General features: G+C 51.5%; 1 protein-coding gene across 5 annotated transcripts; it reads left to right on the top strand.

Annotated features, from left to right (window-relative positions):
• Positions 1-821: 821 nt before the first annotated feature.
• On the top strand, positions 822-22,062 carry ZIC4 (Zic family member 4). 5 transcript variants are annotated; one of them, XM_057545615.1, is made up of 6 exons: positions 822-2,002; positions 2,506-2,683; positions 5,673-5,757; positions 11,711-12,328; positions 16,852-17,170; positions 19,280-22,062. In XM_057545615.1, coding segments are annotated over exons 2-6 (1,131 nt in total). In that variant the 5' UTR covers positions 822-2,002; positions 2,506-2,575; the 3' UTR covers positions 19,281-22,062. The 5 variants fall into 5 exon arrangements, with proteins under 5 accessions (XP_057401598.1, XP_007188167.1, XP_028023793.1 ...); XM_007188105.2 differs by lacking the exon at positions 2,506-2,683; XM_028167992.2 differs by lacking the exon at positions 822-2,002 and having other exon boundaries at positions 2,551-2,679.
• Positions 22,063-22,312: the final 250 nt, after the last annotated feature.

The raw sequence follows: 22,312 nt of genomic DNA, 5'->3' as shown, positions 1-22,312 counted from the left end.
ATTCAGGTAAAACTGTAAATTTCCCAACACGCCATTGTTCTTCAGGACTGCCCAAAGCTCCCTAGAAATCCCCGAATACTTTTTTTGGTATTTAAATCTCCGATAGATAGGACCAATGTAAATTTTGTGGCATTCAAACCTTTTCTAGTTCACAAATCAGTCACCCTTGTCACAGTTATTGAAATTCCGCAACTCGCCACACCAGGACAGTGGAAAAAGCGGGCGCGGTCTTTGTTGCCGACCAGGCTTTTGATCGCCAGAGAAAATTTACTTACCTTCAGATGAGTGAGCAGAAAAAGAAATAACACTCCCTTTGATTTAGTTAGGAAAATGCAGACATTTGGATTCAGTGCAAACATACAACACTCGCTTGTTTTCGCGATGCGGCCCTCGATTAACCTGTCTTTGCCCAGCGCAAAGTCTATTCAACAACTGCGCGTAGTTGCTTTTTGTCCCGTCCACAAAGAGCCATTGACTATATATTAAAATGATTGTTGAAAGGTAGAGGAGTATGGCACTTAAAAGCAGGGGAAAAAAATCCCTGTGACTCAATCAATTAAGGCGAGCAACATTTATGCATTTCAAAAAATGCATGCGGATGCGGGGGGTTGGGGGATGAAGGTTGCATTTCTCCGCAGCTCTGTTTAAAACCCAGCAGCCCAGGCCGAGGGTTTAGCTGAAGCGTCTGCATATTCATTAGGTCTAATTATTTTCTAGTAAGGAAAACACAAAAAGCCAAGAGTCGGAATCCTTCAATTTGCCCTTTGTTTCTAACTTCATTTGGCTTCTTTGCAGCTGAATCACAGCCCTAAACTCTTTTCTCAGACAAAGAGACCTCAACTCATCCTTTCACAGGCGGCCCCGTTAGGAAACTCACCAGTGCCTGGGCGAGAGGAAAATGAAAATGAAGATTTTTTGCCCAGTCGCCTGTTCGGGCTGCACAGGCTGGAAGAAGGCAGGGTCAGCGTTGGCCTGTCCTCCTTTCTGGTTTCCTGGTCTTTTCATCGACTAGATTCTCGCTTGGGGCTGGCGAGCTGAGCTGCCCTTTCCCTGGGCTCTCCCTGCTAAAAACTGGACTTCTGTTAGCTGGGATGGTTTCCTGGTGTCTGAAGGAAACTGGCTGAGCATTTGCGCTTGTTGTGCTGGGAAATAGAAATTTGAGAAAGAAAAAAAAAATCAAATGTTCGGTCCCCAGCAACAAGTCTGAGTGCAGCAGCCCCCGAATTCCCTGCCAGCTTTGAGTGGAACCAGGATGGTGGATGAAGGCAAAGGGCTGGGGCTTGAAGGGTGGTTTTAAAAAAAATGTTATATACTTTGTTTTTAAAAAAGATATATCGGAGCCACTCAGTATTTTCTGCTGCCTACAAGGGAAATTTGGATCCTGCCTCCACTGCCGTTGTAAAACTCTTATCTGCAAGGAGAAGCTTTCTCTAGAGGCTATACTGCTTTCACCAGGGAGAACAAATCTTGAACCCACCTCTCTTGCCTTTCAAAAAAAAAAAAAACCAACAAGGGAGGGGACCTGAGGGGAGAAGGGTAGCCGCCGTTGGGAGGGGGAGAGGGGAAATAATTCTTCAAAAAAGAAAAGTCAGTCCTCTCCTCTCCTGTTCGTGGAATATCCAAGGGAGACGTTGACAAGAGGGTATTTTTAGGAAACGCGTCCAAATATACAGAGTAAGAGTGAATGTGAGAAAAAAAAAGTTGTGGGTTGTAGAAGTTATCAAGTGGGATTTGCGGCGCTCTCTGCAGGAAACGCAAGCGGCTCCAGTTCAAAGCCACATGCACCAACGTGACATATAAGCCATTAAAATATCATCCTGACGGCTCATTTCTGCTTCATCATACATTCCCTAACTGCTTCCCGAAAGCTGGAAAAGGAGAAATGAAAGATGACCGCCTCGCTGGAACCACAGAAGAGAGGCTTGGAGGGTTTTGTGGTCCCCCTCAGCCACCTCAAAGTGATGTGCAGAAATGAGGCGATCCCGGCAACAGGTGGAGCGGGGTAAGTGCGTGAGTCCGGGGGGCAGACAGACCGGACCTGTACCCCCAGCAGCGGGGTAGGAAGCACCCTTATCGCGGCCATTGGCACCCAAACCCCACTGGGGTAAGAGGCCCAGCTAGATTTTTCCCCCATCCCCTCCCTCCGTAGCCCCCCAACCGTGGGTACAGGCCCCACCCCGCTGACACTGAGGGGAGGAGGGGGCCCTTCCACCGAGAGGCTACGCTGGAGATGAGTCCATCCCTTCTTCTGGGGGGCGGTGCAAGGGGGACGAATGGGGCTCCCACTGGCACGCGGACCAAGGGCAGCTTGTTGCCTGCCCGCCTTCCCTCCCCTCTTTGTAAATCTCCTGGGTGCCCCACCGTTGGCCCAAGAAGGGGAGTCATGGCCCAGAGCTTCCCTCGCCCCGAGTAAGCTGGGCCTGCGCAGGAGGGGGCCCCTGCAGACTGCTTCTCCGTCCTGCCCCCGCGAGGATGGCAGGGAAAGACTCGGCTTCCCCTCTCCAGGGTCAAAGGAGCCAAGTTACCCCGGCTGGCAGCAAGATGATGGAGCTTCTCCACCGCAACCTGACGGGGGATGCCGGCTGGGTCAGCTGCGGGGCCCGCATCCTCGCCTTCGTGCAATCTGGTCCTGCCTCAGGACACTGACCGCCGGGATCCGCTCTCTGCGCGCGGCGGGCTGTGGGTTTGGGACTTGACTTTCTTTTTCCGGGATGCGAACGAGGGCTATGACTAGCTCTCAAAGGAGAAGGCCGTAGCTACCTGGGATTCTGGCCACTACCCTAGACACATAGAAGCCCTGGAAATTAGGGACAAGTGGGGCGGGAACAGAGTCAGGCTGTGAAAGAAAGCTAGAACTGCCCCAAAGGGAAAGTTTGGGGTTGATGAATGGTCCATGGGGACATCTGGGAGCCAGCGAGGTCTTTGGAATGGAGAAGGGGCGTTGGAGGGGCTGCAACTTGGCCTGCACCGTCTGCAGGAAACTCCCTTTGGATCGCAAGGTCATATTTCTACCCCTTTTCCGATAGCATTGGCCTCAGAGCGACCTGCGAAGAGGCACCATGTTCCCTTCCTCTGTCTGGCCGCCGGCAGTTTTGTGGGGCGGGGGGGGGGGGGTTCAAAGGGATGGTTAAATGTCCAGGCTGGTCCTTCAAGAGACCCACTAACGCAGATTCTATTCTGGGCACACGGAGGTCGCCCAGTCTTCAGCCCCCAGCTGGAGGAACCTCAGCTTTTCCCTCTAGGGAACAGAAGAATGAGAAAAGGCCTTTGCACAACCCAGCCTCAAAGCCCAAATTCCTGGTGTTTGAGGGCCCGATGAAGGGGAGTCGGGGAGGTTCCGGGTGCAGCTGGCGACAGCAGGCCACGGGCAGAGGCCGGAGACGTTTGGCCTTTAGCCAGGGAGCTCCCAGACAGCCTGCCGGGCCCCTGCTCTGCACCCGCCCCGCCGGCTGAGCTGTGGCCGAGAGGCGGGCATGCCTTTGCCGGCGCTCCTGCGGATTAGTCAGTGTGGAGCAGCGGGGAAGTCTCGGGGGCTGAAGTCGCTGGCTTGGGAAGCAGGCTGAAGATGACCTCTGACCTTGGGCAGGCCTGCGCCTGTTAGGGCGACCCCGCAATGTGCAGGCTTGGTGTTCCCCCAAAAGAAAAATGATGCCTTTTGCCTGTACCCACTGGCCCACTTTCATAGCTCTCCCCCAGCAGGATCAATTACTGAAGCTCATTGGCACACTTTTCTTGTCTCAAGGGAAAGAAGGCAGATTCCAATAAGTCTCCAGGTTGTGCTCCTGACTGGTGATTCAGTGCCCAGGGCTGGTGTGAGGAGACAAGTCAGGAGCAATCATTCGGGGAAAACCAAGCTGAGCATTTTCAGGGCTTTTATATTCCTGGGTTGGCAAGGATCTCAGGTCCAGGGGCCCAGGGACTGCTCCTAGATTCTCTCACCCCTCCTTCAGCGAGATGACTGGCTTGCTAAGTGGGGTCAGAGTTTGAACCAAAGGAGAAGATATTTACCCGGGTTCCATGCACAGGCCCAGTGATGGAGCTGCTACAGGAGCAGTTTAAGGTTGGTCCCAGTTGCCTGCCTGAAGTCCAGCCTCTGAGACATTTGTTTGCATGCCTGTGGGTTTATAATGCACAAAAGATTGTCAGGACCTGGGGATAGAAGTGACCCAGGCCTCTTAAAGGGAGGGCTCGAGCAGCATTGTAGGTGTGGACAGAGTTCTTTAGGGAAACTCACACCCATTTCCCTCTGAAGCAAAAAAGTAAATTCTATTAGTTCCAACCAACCAGGACTTTTCCTGTGCCAGACATCCTGCCATGAGGAAATTTTAGAGCAAGGACACCCAGCACGCTGCCCTTCTGTAGGAATGCAAAGTTGGGCTTTCTTTCTTTCCTGATTTGTGCGGGAAGGAGCTTATTACCTTTGGGGACAGATGCTTTTTGGTTAGAAAGAATCGAAAATAAATAAAACCCTCTGGGAAAAGGTGAGTCTAAACCCCTACTCCCACCCCTCAGGCTTGGACCCAGAAAAGAAGGGAGAGTGAAAGGTGAAAATACCTAAGCTAGTTCAAGCCCGGGTTGGGGGTTGAGGGAGAGAGAAAGAGATCTTTGAGCATAGAGAACTGGAAAGTCTTTGAGATAGCAGAGGCCCACTTGGATTTGGCCTGTAGTTCAACAAGTTAAACAACTGCTTGTTCTGTGGGCTGGAGTGTCAAGACAGGCAGACGTCCTCATTGACAGAGAGCTTGCTGTGTTTGTCCAGCCTGAGACCTTTTCAATGACTGTTTGTCTTTCTAGGCCAAACTGAGGTTTGGGGCTGGGTGAATCGCCTCTGTTTGGCTGTTCCACTGCTTTCAGCTTTGCCTGACAGATGCAGAAGTCCCCAAGATGAGTTTAAGGTTTTAAGATGACCAAAGGCTGGGTAGCTCTATCCAAAAAGTGAATTTCATAAGGAATGCAAATATTTTGGGGGTGGGGGTGGGTTATTTCTAAGCTGCTTAACTAAAAACTGTGGACAGCCAGGACCAATTGATAGAAATAATCTCCCCCCCACCCCAATCTGATGAATTTTATATTCACTTTCAAAAACCAACTGCGATGGCTTCCAGATGGGTGAGGGGGCGGAAGCCATGTGAGGGTTAGGGATTCCACACCACTTTGGGCACAACAGGAGCTACACGCCTGCAAAGAAATTCCTCTCCTATCAGTTCCAACACTTACAACTCAATTTTTAACCTGCTAACCTCCCAGAGGACACCCAGCCCTCCTTCTCACTAAACTCAATTAATTAATGAACTTAAAATGATGGGGGTTTCTCAGATAAAAATGTTTAAATTCTGGAGTGAGAGACGTTTGAACACTGACTGACTGAAAGTGTGCTTAACTCTACCTGTAAGGGAGATCCACAAATAAGTTACGGATAAAAATCTAGTTGGGAAATGATGATTTTTAACATTTTTTATCACCCAGGACATATTATTTTGCAGTAAATATGGGTAGTTCCCAGCAGAATTCTCTTCTTTCACTTCCAAATTTGAAAATAGTCAAAGAAAACACTGAAAAGGTCTTCAGACCAACACTTTCTTTCACTCATACATTCAGGCCACACAATCTTGCCATAGGAGCATGTAGGAAATCGTTTAACTAGTGACTGTCTCTCTTTTCTTCCCAAACAGGCTCAAAGTCAGAAAATGAGATACAAGACTTCTTTGGTGATGAGGAAACGAATGCGGCTTTACCGAAACACCCTGAAAGAGTCAAGTAAGTTAATATCCTCTTTTGAATATTGGTTTGCGGAAGTTATTTTTTAAGTAGGAAGTTATTTTCGTATGTTTTTTTGGTCTTTTGGTTATGTTGGTTGTGAGTTTGGGGGTGTTTCTTGAATTCCAATGAAACTTAGAACAACACCTCGGTGTTTGATGCATTTGCACACAAATCAGCGACACAACGTCCCACCAGCAGCCAGCTAAGCCCCCTCAATGTCTACTCATCTGGACGTTCTAGAATTAATATTTGACGACTCTCTCATTGAAACAACCACCCCTGACCTTCTGCAGTTCCACTGTCACATTATGCTATGACATATTCATCTTGAATTCATTTCCGGACGATTTGATTGGAATGAGGTTTGACATGTATTGGCTTCCATGAAAGGAGCAGACTTTGATCTTGGTGATGGGGTTTACATGATATGCATCATCTTTACCAGGGACACCAGCCTTCCGCAATGTGGCAACCACGATGTTCCCACAATGTGGTGTCTGAACAGGGAGTGACTGACAGCCGCTCTGTCAGGAATACCTTCATTGTGAAGAATTTAATTTAATATTCCATTTAGAATAGGCATATGATTTAGGGTTGGGTGTTTCCCCTTTCAGGCATCTAGTTTCCCTCATTTCAACTATGCCACCAGCTGACGGTTGCCTCCAAGGTATTCCCTTGTTGGTAGGAAATGCAACCTTCTTAATAAAAGTTAAATGGACAACTTAGGAAATGACTCTCTCCTATTATTTTGGGATGATTTGATGGCAAATTCCCTAGAGAGATGTGGTTATTATGTAAATTCCGTTGTTTTAATTCCTCAGTGCTGTTCTGGAAGATCCTTTAACAATGTTTCCTAATCATTTGTCAAATGATGGTTTGCTGGGAAATTAAATTTTATCCAAGCATATTTTCTTTCATACGTACTTCCATTAATGATGATTAAAGCCCAAACTTCCATAGAAGAGGGGAGGAATATCTTCCTTTATCTTCAAAATCCTGACAGATCCCTTCTCCTCTGTACGATGTGGGCATGGACCTATGGAAGGCTCCTGGGGCTTAAGTTGTTATTTTTTTCTCCCGCAAGACTAGAGACAACCTCTCACTGTAGGAATCTTGAATTCTGTCTGCGAGTAGCCTACGAAGGGATTTGCCCCCTTGTTTTGGATGGTACCCTCGCCAGAAACAGGGAAGAAAGGATTGAACAAGTGACTGCAGACCTAGATGCACAATATTCACGCAACAAGGTTTGTGCTTGGCCAGGCTTTGTACAGTGGCCCTCAGCTTCTGGGATCCTGGCTCAGGCATAAGCTGCAACAGATAATCATCATTTAGCATTGTCGAAAAGATCAAAATGGAAAAAATATCCCAGCTATTGATCTGAAATCTCCCCCATTGTTTTCTTTCCAAGGAAGGGAAGTCAGACATTCCCCCACTTAAGCCAGTGATGTGAGGAGCTATAACAGATGGTAGGACCACCAAATATATTTCTATACAGCAGGACTAGGAAATCACTTTAGTTTATGATGTTGCTTTGTCACAGCTGAGGTAAACAAAGGTGCTTAGGGCATGATTCTGAGGTCTGGAGGGATGTTTGGAGTCTGGTGGTGGAACTTGCTCCAAATAGGCCCCCATGAAAACCCCAAGTGGTTCTTGAAACTCTGCTGAAGATCTCTGAGCTGCAAATGTATCTCTTTTTTCCTGCAAATCAAGCAGAAATGTGGACTCAACAATGCTATAACCCCCAGCATGGTTAGGAATAGAATGGTTCAGCCAAACATTTGGTATTGGGGGTAAGTGTGGTGAGATAACTTTTGAAAGAAAAATTTTGAGCACCACTGAGGGACACCACTACTTAGCCTGCCCAGTGAATAGTCAATGAAACCTGGAATCCTTGCTCCCTGGGCACTGGAAGACTCAAAGGAATGGCCCTGAAAACTAAAATATGCCTCACTGACGTCGGTGCCCCATCTGTCGTCTGTGATAAGCTGGATACTGCTTTGGGGCTTATTTCAGAGATACGCCTTGAAGACCCTTATGTAATCACCCAAAGTTCCCTGTTTATAAATATTAGTGAGTAAAATGGCTTTTTTTTCTCCCTATCTCTGTCCCTGAGGAAATGTCCCTCTGGGAGAATGCTTGGTCCCATTGCTGTGTTCAGCCAACCAAGGTGTGAACCACGTGGCTCCAAGGCACTTGCAAAGATTAGGCAACCTTAGTGACCTTAGGTCAACTGACCCCTGACTATTCAAGAAGCATCTCCCCAGGATGGGTCCAGATGTTTTCAGTGCTTCAAAAGAAGTCTGCATCTGGGAAGGAGCTCCATGGGGCCAGGTTACTGTCGGTGAATTTGGCTGAATCAGATGTATCTGCCCTTTCACTGTTGGCACAAAAAGCCAGACACATGTTCAAAGCTTTTCAAGGGTAAACTTATCAAGAGAGACAGTGTAGTGCAGTAACGGTCTATTGTATATAACCTCTGCTACTTATCCCTGGAGTCTGTGGAATCAGTGCTTAGAATTCGGGGCGGGGGGGTCCCACAAATTTGGATGGGAAAAAATGCATCTTTATTTTCGCCACCTTCTAATGGAATGTTATAGCTTTCTTCTATTACGAGTGTGGGCAAAAGGCACAGGATTATTAAAGTTCACTAGCTTCACCAGGTTTTCAAAAGTGTCCACAACCTAAAATAACTTGAATACTCCTGTTCTGTACTGTTATTCAAAGCTTTTGATGCGGGTGTGGTCACGGTGTATATATTAAGTGGTTCGTTTTTGTGCAAATCAGAGTTTTAATGGAAGCCAAAGTAGATGGTTAGTTTGACAAACATCCTGAACAGTAGGTTGTAGATTGCCAACTTTCGGATGGGAAAGAAAATATTTTCACTGTTGGACTACTGCATCAGTGCCCCCGCACTTAGGCCTCAATGCTGCAGGAGGAGCTGACTAAGGTCTGTGTTGATGAATGGTTAGGAGAAAGTGCTGGGCAAGGGGTCCCAAAGAGGAATATACTGGTTTGGTTTTTTGTTTTGGTTTTTGTTGTTTTCAGAACCCTTCATGGGTTTGCCTAGACAACTGTATCATTCAAAAGACACCTGTGTGGTGAGAAACCTTGAAACCAGCGCTTTGAGGAAGGGAAAACAGGACAGGAAAACAGAGAGGAGGCACCTGTGGGCAAAAGGGATAAATCCCAGAAAGCGAGAGTGTGGGAGAGGGTGAAAGCCAGGAAAGGAGACAAATCCTCCAAGTCTAGTCTCAACACTGCTGTGTGGAAGCCCTTGGTTTCCAGAGCAGAAGGGCTTCAGCTGTCAAATGCTCTCCTTCAACTTTTTTTTTTTTTTTTTTATGCTAACTCAGCATCTATTGGTAGCTTGCTTAAGCTCTTCCGGCCGGAGGAGCAAAAAGACCTGGACTTGTCAAAGCCGAGGAAAATTGTTGTGGAAGTTAATCCCTCGCTAAATTGCGGCCCTGAGCCAGGAACAATGCATTAAATGAAGAAAGGCTCAAAGAATCTGCCAACCATTATAAATAAGTTAATTATTTTTAAAAATTTAAAAGAAACCGTTATTTACTGACCAGGAAATGTTTAAGAATAGTTCTTGGTGCTGGAGATGGCTGGGGCAGCTCAATCAACTTCATCAGAGTTCCTTGTAATCTGTCCAAACTTCTCACCTCTGCTAGGGGAGCGGGGTCTTTTACTCAATCCTTCAAACTTCTCTTAAAAACCCAAGTCTTTCACTGCTTTGAGGGCGCTTTCTATGGCTGCCGGGGAGCCCCGAGAGAACTTAGGTTGGCATTTTCGGCTACTGAGTGCAACGCAGGCTTGAGGGCCAGCAGCACTTTAAATCGCCGGGCGATGCAGCCGGCCCTAGCCGGTCGGCACAAACAAAGGACACTCCCCCCTGTTTATGCCACACTCGGCTGGTCCAGAACTGAAGGTTTCTTCCACCGGCCGATCCCCACCCCAAGAAAGCGGAACCCGCAGCCCGGGAGGGCATCCCGCGAGAGAAGGCCGTGGCCCGAGGTCGCTCTCACAGCCTGGGCCGGGAAAGGTGGCCTCGGCTCTAGGCAAGCGAGTAGAGACACAGACTCCGGCCGCGGGCAACAAGTGGCCAGAGGGAGCTCAAAGTGGAAACGATTCTTAAGTTCCCTTTCCCAAAGGCTCCGCCCGGCGGCAGGGTACAGAGCTCAGGACCGCAATTTGACAGTGGGAGAGAGACCTGGGGTGAGGACCCGCTTCTCCTCGCTGCGCTCCCCTCGCCTTTATTTCTCTGGCCCGTCGCCCGCGGGTCGGTGTGATTTGCGGCGGGAAGGATTCTTAGGCCCTCTTGGGCGGGCGGTGTGGGTTCGAAGCCAGCCTCTCCCAGCTCATCACCGTCTCCGGCCCCGTCCTGGGGCTCGGCTCAGGGCCAGATTCTTGGGTCCGCCAGTCTCTGGGCGCTCCAGGCACCCGGGAGGACGGGCCGGCAAGGCTAAGTGGGAAGAATGGAGAGGGGAGAAGACAGAGGGGGAGGGGAGAAGAAAGGATCCAAGTAGGAAGGCGAAGTGTGGTCAGGGGGTTCGTGGAACTGAGAGCGAGAGCTAGAGAAAGAGCGAGAGCGAGAAAGCTGAGCGACGCGAGAAAATTTGGAAAAGCGAGAAAACAAAATTAGGCGCAAGGGCTGTTAGCCTAGGATCTCCCCCGCTCCCGGCCTCCTAGTCTGCAGCCGCCTTTCCTCCCTGGATCCCGGCCCTCGCCTCCTCCCGACTCCCGGGACAAGCTGCCGAAGCAGGCCGCAGTCCCCGCGCTCCGGGTGCTGCCCATCGGCCCCGGCAGGGCTGTGGGGTCCGGTCTGCCCGGAAGGACATTACGTGCAGCGCAACGCCCCCTCCCCAAAGCCGTGGGGAATGGAGGCATAACCCAGCCCCGCTCACTTCCAACAGCGGCGAGGCAGAGCAGATCTGCCCAGCTTTCGGGGAGAGAAGGGGGAGGGGGCTCACGAGTAGAGAAAAGAATCCGTGCCCGGGTCAGAGCGCATGTGCAGTAGAAGCGCGAGCTGGGGGGTGGGGAGGGGAGCGGGAGCAGTTGTGACTCTGTGTGTGTGTGTGTGTGTGTGTGAGTGTGTGTGTGTCCCCGTGCTGAGGGACCTGTCATCGCTGACGTCGGACCGGGACGCGGGCCAATGGGCGACCTAGGCGATTGTTCCTCTCGGCGGGCCCGGGCCACGGCCCCGAATCTCTATTCACTTCCTCACGCGCCCCGCTGCTGCCTCTGTAGTGTACAGGATTTCAAGTAGGCATTAAAGACTGATAGAGAGGGAGAAAAAAAAGTCACAACCCAAAACTTGATGGGGGGGAACTTTGCAGAAGTTGTCTATGGCTGTTCTTACCCCTCCCCGCTGTCAGGTGACGGTGGCGTGAGCGCCCCGACCTAAGGAGCTCCGGGGAGTCCCGGCCGGGATGCAGCAGGCCTCCCTCTCCCAGCCGAGCTGGGCGCTGAAATTCGTATATATGGCCGCAGCTCTTGGGCACCACCACCACCTACAACATCACCACTTCCCCCACCTCCACTCCCCCGCAGGGCTCCGCGGCCCCGAGGGCCCGGGGGAGTTGGCCGCCAAAGCGCGCTCGGAGCGCCAGTCGGACCCCTTTGGAGCAGAGCCCAGGGACACCCAGCAACCCACAGCCTCAGCATTGCGCACCCCACTGTCCCTTCCACCCACCCCGCCGCCACCATCACTCTCCTGCTCATGAAGCGACAGGGGGCTCTATCGAACAGCCACCCAGCCGGACCGCGGTGGAGGCGCTTGGCCTCGCGTTGTCCACCCGGATCGCTGCCGCCGCAGTCTGGCTTTCGGTGCCGGCGTTGACCGCCGAGGCCGTGGTGTGGCTGGGCTGGGCCTGCCCCCTGGGGCCGGGTAGGACGCTCAGCCCTCGCCACCCGTTCTCACTCGCGCTATTTGTCTCAACAACAGGTAGCAGCTCCGGACACCATGGCCCCCAGCTCGCTGCCGCCTCCAGCCCCTCGGTGTTACCGGGCTTTCACGAGCAGCCTCCCCAGGCCTCCCCTAGCTGCACTTTGAACGGACTCCTGCGTCTGGGGCTCCCCGGAGACATGTACGCACGGCCCGAACCCTTCCCGCCGGGACCTGTGGCCCGCAGCGACGCCCTGGCAGCTGCCGCAGCCCTGCACAACTACGGGGGCATGAACCTGACCATGAACCTCGCCGCACCCCACGGTCCCGGCGCCTTCTTCCGCTACATGCGCCAGCCCATCAAACAGGAGCTCATCTGCAAGTGGCTGGCGGCCGACGGCCCCGCACCCCCGCGCCTCTGCTCCAAAACTTTCAGCAACATGCACGAGCTGGTCACGCACGTCACCGTGGAGCACGTCGGAGGCCCTGAGCAGAGTAACCACATCTGCTTCTGGGAGGAGTGTCCGCGCCAGGGCAAGCCCTTTAAAGCCAAATACAAACTTGTAAATCACATCCGCGTGCACACGGGCGAGAAGCCCTTCCCTTGTCCTTTCCCGGGGTGTGGGAAAGTCTTTGCTAGATCAGAAAATCTCAAAATACACAAAAGAACTCACACAGGTCAGTATTCGCCACTGTCTGTCTCGTTCGGACCCTCTGGGGAGGCAGGGGGCCTCTTCCGGGCCCTCGGAGCTGGATTTCCTCAAGTTCCACCTGGGCGGAGAGGGGGGATATTTTGGTGTTTCCATGAGCCAAGTTCATAAAATATTAATTATGCCCTTCAATTAGAATCACAGAAGTTTCCTGAGGCTGTGTGTGGGAAGGATAGTATGAGATTTCTGCTCTCGGGGTTGTGAAGGGGATGCTCGGGTTTCTGTGTGTGCAAATGTGTGGTCCCTGCTTACGGAGTTTGATTTTAAGGTATTTTAAAGGGCACTGTTCCCCAAAGTTGTAAAGACATAGGAACAATTTAATTTTTCCCTGTCCCTTTGGAATTGTGTGAGGTGCACTCTTCCAATAGTCAGCCTGACAACCTGACTGCCACTTGAAGTGAGAGTGCACCAGGCCCTTAGTGACTTCTTTAGTATTTGAGGGTCTCATGGGCTAATTTTGCCCCTGTTTTGGAGCCTTGGTGACCCACACTCAGGACGTTTCACAAACCCTCCCTTTTGCTTTAGCAGAGACCCAAGGAGACTCATTCACCTTAAATGTCATTTACTGAGCTGTTAAGTGAAATGGGGACATGTGTCAACCACATGTGTTAGTTCTAGTTAACAGAAAGAAAATGAGCCCTCTCAAAAGCCTGCGAAGTTGAACTCCTCTGGCCAGAAGCATCTCTAATTAATGCAATTGCAAGGAGAAAGTTTTCACACTTCCCAGAACAGCCTGTTAAGTTACATTAATTCGTTTAGCAGCCGGATGTTTGTACTCTTCTTAGCTAGGGTTTTCTTGCCCTCGCTTCCTCAAAGTTTAAGAAGTCAACATCTCCCCTCTTCCATTTTGGGTGCGGGAGAAGGGGACCGATGGGAGAGACAGAGAGGATGAAATAAGTTCCAGCTTGGTGCCCCACTTCTACTCCCTGGCACTCTGCCTTACGCACCTCTATTCTTGGTGAAAACATCAGCAATTATTAGAGTCAAAGAACTCACCCAGGTTGGCACTACCCGGAAAAGAAGCTTGCTAAATCCCACCTTCTCCCGCCAAACCCTGCAGTCTTGGGGAAGGTCCCTGGCCAGGACATTGGCACACTCGGAGGCCAGATTAAAGTCCACTTTTAAGTCTCCTACTTTATTTCGGAAATGTATAGTTTTTCTGAGCTGTTTCCGGGATCCCCCCCCCAACCTCTCGCAAGCATTTGTCCCCCCACTCCTCCCTCCCTCCGATTTTTATCCAGGGGAAGAAGGAGAGAAGTGAGACCCAGATCGCCGCCCTCAGGCTCCCCATTCATTGAGCTGGCGGCCCGCACCACGAAGGTAGACTCGAAGTCCTGAGCCAGAGTAGGAACTCATTTTTAATGACAGGGGGGTTTTCAACAAACTTTTACTGCTCTTTGCCGGCCTACTGTTTGAAGTCCGTGAAGCAGAAAATGGTTAAATTCTCAGTGCAATCGACCTACAGCAGAGAATCAAGTTCAGTGCGCCCGAGCTGGCTCAGGTTTGCGTCTATTCAGAACAGAATTCTAAGTGCATCCTTTCCCTTTCCACTGGCAGTCCTGATTCAGTATCACCGGAGTTAAAAAAAAAAAAAAAAATCTACAGAGCCTCTCCTGCTCTGGCGTTTCCCTCAAACCCTCCTCCTAAGTAATGAAAAGAGGAGAAAACAACAACAACAACAAAATGTTTCTCAAATGGCAATAGACCTCACTACAAATTATTCATGAAGACGGTTCTCGATTCAACAGGAAAATAATTGCCTTTTCAAATATTAATGGCGTTTCATTTCCTCGAGTCGCGGAAGTGGCGAATAGGCTGCTTTCTCAGGAGTTGAGATTTTCCGGGATCTGAATCCCGGGCCTGGCTTCGGAGGCAGCGGCTCCGATCCCACTCCGAAAGCTTTCGCTTTGCGGCTGTCACAGAAATCCCGGAACAATGTTGCCGCCGCGAGGGAGACGCGGGCCCGCCGCCCATCCCGGGACCCCTGTGTTGGGGGCTCGCCCCACTCTCCCAGGCAGTCGGTAGAGGGAGGTAGGGCTGGGATCCGAGGCAGAGGAGAAGAGACCGCGCCGGGGCGGAATGCTCGCACAGCCCGGCCCAGCCACAAGTGCGAGAAAATGGCGCGAGTCGAACCGCCCCGCCACTGCCAACTTTGTCGGGCGGGCCTGGCGCCGGACCGGGGCAGAGACCTCTCGCGGCTGCTGAGGCTCTAGGGGGAGACCCCGGGCCTTTCAGGACTCAGCCTCAGGCCCAGGCTACTCAGGGCGGGCTGCGGGGTCCCGGCCCAACCCTGCTTCTCCACATCCATCCACCCACCCACCTAGGGCTCAGCGCCCAGATCTGGTGGGAGGGAGAGGGAGGGAGGCTGCGTGTTGGGTGGGGCGGGGGGTGTGCAGAGTTAGGCGAGGAGTCCGGGGCTCCTCCTGCTGCTGGGGAGAGGCCGGGAGGGCGCGGGGGCGCGGCCTCACCTGTCCTCCCAGGGGCCTTGGAACTTCCAGGCTGCCCATATCACCTTCAGTGCCCTGCTTTTTTCGCCTCAGTTACCTCGTCTGGGACAAAATCATTGTTTCTGTTTTACATGAATGTCCAACAAGGCGGTCACAAGATGGGATAAGTGTGTGTGTGTGTGGGGGGGGGGTGGTGGGAATACTTGGGGGGTGGCAATCAACCTCAAATTCTATTTCTCCTCTGTTGTCTTAGCAGATCTTGCTTTCTTTTGCAGGTCCTGAATTACATGGTTCTTGTAAGTGATTTTAGAAAGAAAAGACAGAAGGAAGGGAGGAAGAAAAGTTTTAGTTTTGCAGATGCTAACAGGGATGAGGGGAGAAAACGAGGGGCACATAGGGACATAGGGTTTATTCTGCATCTTTCTATTTTTCTAAATAAAACTATACCGGTATGCCGAGAAACGGCAGATGCCAGCACTGTCCAGTGTTCCACTGTACTGACAATACTCCTGCAGCGGGAGGACGCAGCGGCCGCGCAGTGCAGGAGCGCTGGGCTTCTAACCCGTTGCCGTGCGGAGGCGAGGGTTGTGCGTAAAACTCTGACTCTGCCTAAGCCTCAACAGGACTCGGGAGTAGGGGCTTTGTTTATTCAAACCTGCCCCAAAGCACCCATCTTTCCTGGAAGCGGCGGGAGAAGCAACCACAAAGGCAACATTCCACCAGCCGGGCATCTCTCCCTCCTTAGCCAGACGCTTGGTAGTCTCTCCCTCAACCCAGGGCGCCCGGCAGCATCCATTTGTTGCAGCACCCGGATATTTCTTTCTCTCCTTCCTTTAGCATCTGCAGTTCCAGAGGAACCTGGGGTCCTTTCCTCCCCCACACGCTAGCAAATCCAGCCGGCGGTGAGCTCCCGGATTGGGACTCTGTCCTCGGCCAATATTTCCACCCTAGCGCGCGCTCGCGCCTTCCCGCGGCTCTACAGGGCATCACACCACTGATCAGAGCCCCTCCCGGGCCTACCCCGGCTGCCCGCTTGCCCTCCGGTCCGCGGAGCCAGGCCTCGCCTGATCGCAGCAGCTGCGCTCATCCTGAAGCCACCGCGACCACGGGTGCGATCGCGGGAACGGCCCCGGATCCCTCTTGGCCCGGGCAGAACCTGCCTTGCCGGTTTCTCGGCTCAGGCTGGGGAGGCCGGACCGTGGGCCATGGGTGGTCTAGGGAGGCCGCTCGACCTTTCACAGTCAGTTCGGACTGGGAGAGCAGGCTCTCCGCGGCGGAGTCTCCGGGAAGCCGCTGGAGCAGCGTAATAAAATATTATTGCCGGCGCGAGTATCTGGAGGGATCCCGGACGGTTTAGGCAAGATTTGAAGAATGCTACTAAATGTTTGCCCTCAGGGGGTAGAGGGGAAGGGGGAGGGGGCTCCATTCCCCGTAAAAATCGCGTCTGAAGTGAATTGCTCGGAGTACCTTTCCCTGCAGCACGAATCCACATTATGCACATGCCGTGTGCATCGGCTGCGCATCCTTAAATTATTCCATCGCCTTGGCGTTTGCAGGAAACCTACTTTAAGAAACAATTTGGGCCAGGATGTGTTTGGGGTGGACCGCTGGGCGGGGAGTGGGGAGCAAAGACATTTGGCTGGAACAGCAGTTTTGAGCAGATGCGAGCTCCTCAGTCAACTCTATTCTCCGGGCAAAGGTGCTTCTGGCTCCAGGTGGAGAAAATCTGGAGGAAAACAACCGGAGTGGATCAGGATTTTCCAGGAAGGAAACTCGACTAAGATGGAGTCTTTGTGGCTCTTGCGCCGTCCCCTCCCCCAGGTCCCGGCGGGAGAAGGGGAGGGGGGGAGGCGTGCAGGAGGGAGCTCAGGGGGCGCGCTCTGAGCGGCGAAAGGGGTCCCGGGCTTGCGGCGCCGGGGAAAGAGGTTTCTGAATTTTTTGGTGGCTCTCCTCCCAAAAATGGCAGAGAAATTGGGGTAGGGTAGTGAGGCCGAGCCGGGGCCACAGCCCACGCGCACTAATGTCTCTGCGTTGCCTCCACCAGGGGAGAAGCCCTTCAGGTGCGAGTTCGAGGGCTGCGAGCGGCGCTTCGCCAACAGCAGCGACCGCAAGAAGCACTCGCACGTGCACACGAGTGACAAGCCCTACACGTGCAAAGTGCGCGGCTGCGACAAGTGCTACACGCACCCCAGCTCGCTGCGTAAGCACATGAAGGTGCACGGACGCTCGCCGCCGCCGCCCAGCTCTGGCTACGACTCGGCCACACCGTCTGCCCTCGTGTCGCCCTCGTCGGACTTCGGCCGCGAGCCCCCGGTGGCCTCCTCGGCGGCGGTGGCGGCGCGTAGCGCCGACCTGAGCGAATGGTACGTGTGTCAGGGCGCGGGCCCCGCCCCCGCTGCCCCCGCAGCGCCCCCAAGCCCCGCGCCGCCACCCGGCCCCGCCGCCGCCGCCGCCGCCGCCGCCGCCGCCGCCTTCTGTACTAGGGTTGCTGCTGTGATTGCTGCTTCCGCGTACCCTGACTGCCAGGTCTAGGCCGGGTTATTGAGGCTTGAAGAGAGAGTGAGGAAGGAAGCAGGAAAGGCAGGAAGGGAGGAAGGTCACCACTAATAGTTGTTAGAGCTCAGTGAATATGCTGATATAATGTCCATTGTCTTAAAATATCAATATGGTACCCATATGGATTCTACAGTCACATCCAGCACCCACCCCCCCACCCCAGACGCCCTCATAACTGGGTACCTTGAAACCAGGGTTGGGGTAAAGAAAATAAAAGAGACAGGCAGAAGGTAAACAAAAAAACATATTAGGAGAGTTTCTGTGCAATCTTGGCAACTGCAGTCGGCAAAAGTAACACCACAAAGTCCCTGTGTGGTTCACAGAATGGGAAATGTTTTCCTCGAGGCCTGGGCCGCCCCGACAGCCACCCCTACTCCACTCCCAGCTCCCAGTCGGAGCCTCCTCGGAAGTTCCTGTGGCGGGAAGGTGGCAGAGGGAATTCCTGAGCCGTTGTCTTCCGTCCTCTTTCCTTCCCCTTTTGCCTCCCTACACCTCCCCTCCCCCAGCTATTTAAATCCCAGATGCAAAATTTTCCAACTGCTTCTATAAAGGAGATGATAGGGAAGAGAGGGGAGGTTCAGCATCTTCCCTAGGGATTTTATGCCCCTCCCCCAGAGACTGGCCCAAGCACACAGAGACATCTGTCTGCCTGTCTGTCTGCTCTGTATGCGTTATATACTCGGGGTAAGAGGGGAGTCCAAACAACAGGAATTACAGACAAAAGAGCGGTAAAGGGGCTTTAGGATTCAATGCTCTGAGGCCTCCTCAGACCAATCACCCTCTCCTCACACCCCACAATTGTTGAGGAGCTGCCTGTGGAATCTTTTGGGTGCTTGGCATTGAGGGTGCAGAATGGGCCAATGATGTCACTGAGGCCAGGCCTCCACGGCAAAGGGATCCAGCTTAGGCTACAGTGTCTGGACGAATCACATCAATTCTGTGATGGTCTTTGTCAAAAATTGCACAATGTTGGTCTTAGTTTTAAAAAGGCCGGGGGGAGGGGAACAAGAGATGAACTGCAATAATAAATGTTTTAAAGGCAAACACCCAATGGGTCTAGATTGAATGTGTATTTGATATGCTGGGTACCAAATCCCCTGAAAAGGAACCAGATGTTGGGGGCAGGGAAGAGAAAAAGTCTGTGCAATTGTTGCCAAGGGGGGAAAAAATCAGGGCCTGGTTCCCAGTCTGTCACCCTCTGCAGAGAGGATGGTGCTGCTCCAAATTCTTGCTAAGACTTGGGGTGGGGGGGGGGAACGTGAATAAAACGGAGGGGGAGAAAGTTTTGGTAGACCCATCCCACTCCCCTAAGAATTTGGAGATAAGTAGGGATGTGGTACTCCTACCTAGGGGGAGCCCCCAAAGAGCTCAATTTAAAAAGCTGAGCCCAGCAAACAAGCCCTGATTCTGCCACTCTGCTGGATTTTCTTCTGTTCTTTCCCCTTCAGACACCATTCGAAGATTCTCACTCCTGCCCCGTGGCCGCACACTTCCATCAGATAAATAACGTCCTAACTGGAGAGGGACTGTTTTCATTACTCCTAATAAAAACCAGAATCTTCCAAATACATCCTTAGTGAATCCGTCCTTGTGGAAGGGTGTCTGCAATCCCCTTCCCGCCCTGCCGCCACTACAATAGGGCCCAGAGGCCTCCTAGCCAAGGGCCGGCGGTCGGCAGCAAACAACTCTTTCCCATCGGGAAACACCCGCCCCACCGCCAAGGTGCAGAGGGCATCTGGGGAACTTGCTTCTTCTGAAGATGTTAAAAAATTTCCCCCTCTCCAAAGAGGACTCCTTTCTTTCTCTTCTATTTCTAGGCCCCATTTTGCCTCCCACCCCCATCCAAAATAATGAAATAAAATAAAAATGCGTAGTCGGTCACTAATCGCCTTTAATTTTTCATTTGCTTGTTACAGATGTCCTCCGCGTTGCTCGCAAGGTAATCTCGCCCTGCGCAGCTGAGCGCCCGCATCTTGCGCCTGCGACATCAAAGGGCCCGCGCACAAAGCAATGTTTCTTCGCCACGGTGCATCTTCATGGTAAGTTAGGATTTCTATGGCAATGGGCAAGTCGCACTGAAATCCTGAAAGGCCGAGCCTGGAGCCCGTCCAGGCTTTTCATTAAGGACATAATATTTACGTCTAACAGGCCTTTTTTCTTGTGTATACAAGTATATATTTTTGTTTGACGCGGACTAAATCATTTTCATTTAATTTCCGGTAAACAAAACCCACGCGAATGGGCACTTGTTCCCGATCATAATAAAAATGGATAATAATGTGAGGGAAGAAAAGGGCCGCTTGAATCGCCGCTCAGCTCCCTTTGTTTCTGCTTTCTGCGGTGATCAGAGGGCGCATTTGGGTTTGATGGCGAGTTTCTAAAGGCGAGGAAATGGTTTGTAAGAGGGGAAAGAAAAGGAGAAAGGTCTAATCAAGCTCGGGTTGTTCAAAGAGTCGGGTTTTGGGGTTGAAAGTGTGAGTTTGACGGTGCATCAGCATGCCGCGTTAGGCTCGCCATGGAAATGCGCGCGGGGAGCGGCCGCTTCAAAGGCGGCACACTTCACTGCAGACACTCTATTAAGATACATTTGCGCTGACCTTTGCTTTCACGCCATTTAATACTGTCACTGTGCTCTCCAGTATATACTTCCTCCTTAGGACCTGCCTCGCCAGCGTTTAGGGGTTCACCTGGCACTCCGATGGGGGCGGGGGAGGGGCGCTTTGGCAGCAGGGAAGCTTTCAGGAAAGGGAGGAGCCAGACTCGTGCATCTTGACTGCGCCCCAAAGAGGCTCCAGGGTCAGAAGTAAATAAGTTTAGGACGAGCTCAGAAGCTTAACAAATGAGCATCCCCAGCTAGGTTTTGTGCCAAGTGCCTGTCAGCATCTTGAGCGTGTTGGAGGCCTGAATTTCAATGGGACTTGGGGGAAGGAAAGGAGCCACCCTGGATGAGTCTGGGGAGTTCAGACTGTGCCTTTGGGACATTTTCACTCTGGCCCCCAGCCCAGCCCATTCTGCCCCTCTATCCCGGAAGTTTCTCACAGACCCCCAAACTTGTTTCTCCGCAGGGTGGGGTGTATGGTACCCCTCAGGCCTGCGCTGGCCCTGGGCACAGACTCAAGAGCCCAAGGCCAAGGGGATAGGGAAGATGGCAGGAAAGTTAGAAGTCCATGTTCCCTTAATTGTCTTGTTGTTTATTTTATCCAAGTACCCCAGTGAATAGGGGAAAAATAAACACGGTGGAAAAAAAATCAAACAGTGGAGTCTTCTTTAGTGCCAGTCCTTGTGGTTGAATAAAAAGGATGGTCCGCTTTCTATTGAGCTGAGAAATCTTTGAAGTGGGAGTTATTATCTGAGACATTCCTGCTTGTCGTCCTAACAACGCTGATGAAACGTAAAAGGTTCTTTGTCAGCGATTTGTTCTCCTCTCTGTCAAACTCCCTCTGCCCCGTTAGTTTCAAACCGTTTCTAAAGAGATAAAATCTAACTTCTTTTTTTTAAATACATGCACACTACACTAACTGATAACTTAGGGCCAAGTCCTGCTAAGGGAAAAACAAAAGCAATGCAGAGACATTAGGTCCAGAGCCTGCGGAGGTGTGCAGATGTTGAGGGGCCCTTTGCCCAGGCTCTGGGACAGGAGGGAAAGAATGCAGAGACAGCGCAGGCAGAGGGTATACACCCTAAGCCTACACTGTATGTCTGCTTCTCTCTTCTCTGGTCTGCACTCAATTAGTCCAAGTCAGGTCACCTAGAGACCCCTCAAGCTCCCAATATTCTTGCTCCGAATCCTTGGAACCAAGGCTGCAGCCAAGCAATTGTTACTATTTCCTGCTCCTTCGAAGACAATCTTTGCTAAAAATAGACCCATTGTGTGTTTCTTCCCACTAGCAGCAATCAGCAAGCTCTTTCTGCCATTAATAGAAAGGAGAGTGGCTTGAGGGAGACAGACATTTTTATAATTTCCTGTTTTCTTCAGAATCTTGGCAGTTGGAGTTCAGAAGGTCCACGACCCCAAAGTGCATGCAAACGCCCCCCTCCCATCCACATGTGCAGTTCTTCATTTCATATTGTGCCCAAGAAAGAAACTTTCACCCGTCCAGCTTTCCCCAAACCTTCTGATGTAGTTTTAAAGGTGGTTTAAATAAACAAGGATGTTCCAGCCTCCCCACCCCGTGTGTGCTGACTAAATGATTTGTAAAGAAGTTTCCCCAAGCTGTAACCCATGCTGTTATTATAGTTGCTACAAAATGTTGTCTCTTATATTGATTTTTATTTGTTTACTGGAGGTCCCCATATGTTTGTTTATATTGCTAATTTATGGGACAATGTAATGATTGCAATGAATGTGAATTATACAGACAGGCAAATGTTTTGTAATCATAATTCACACACGCAAGAAAGCCTGACTGAAATCTTAGACTATTTGGTACCCTCTCTAGCCACACTGTTTGTGATTTATCACCTGTCCCCTTAGCATCCTTAAATTATGAACTAACTTGAAAGAAAAAAAAAGTTGTCATGTATTTGACTGAAAGTGATTGTTGAATGAAAACATAGTTGAAAGCTGTGGTTTAATCTTGCTGTAAATATGTAAAAGTGAATTAAAATCTGTGATTCCTTTTCCCTCCAAAGGCTTTTGTGTACATGGAGCTCCGTTTTGCTATTTTCTTTGGAAATAAACGATGTGATGTTCCCCTTCCCCTTTTGAATCCGAGTGTCCTGTTACTGCTTCATCATCTTGGGAGAGATTTGGGGCCCTTCCGCAGCATCCCGTCTTCTTCCCTGCCTTCCCTCGGGGCTTCGCAGAGACAACTCTAAAGCCTAGTTGTGCGGGGCAACAAAAACACAGGGACCCACCTAAGCAGCCTTCGTACAGAAGACTTACCTCGCTCCCAATTTTACCCCAATGACACTGGCACTCATTAACCGGTTTCCACTGCGGAAGAGAA

This window comes from Balaenoptera acutorostrata, chromosome 4 (assembly GCF_949987535.1).
Source record: "Balaenoptera acutorostrata chromosome 4, mBalAcu1.1, whole genome shotgun sequence".
In the NCBI taxonomy this organism is placed as follows: domain Eukaryota; kingdom Metazoa; phylum Chordata; class Mammalia; order Artiodactyla; family Balaenopteridae; genus Balaenoptera; species Balaenoptera acutorostrata.
This window is presented reverse-complemented; position numbering and strand designations above follow the sequence as displayed.

What these genes read in the sequence shown, in the direction of transcription:
- ZIC4 (XM_057545615.1), top strand. Translation starts at nt 2,576, where the DNA reads ATGCCGGCTGGGTCAGCTGCGGGGCCCGCATCCTCGCCTTCGTGCAAT. An exon ending in AAACACCCTGAAAGAGTCAA is followed by an intron (nt 5,758 to 11,710) that starts GTAAGTTAATAT and finishes TCTCAACAACAG; the next exon opens with GTAGCAGCTCCGGACACCAT. An exon ending in ACACAAAAGAACTCACACAG is followed by an intron (nt 12,329 to 16,851) that starts GTCAGTATTCGC and finishes TGCCTCCACCAG; the next exon opens with GGGAGAAGCCCTTCAGGTGC.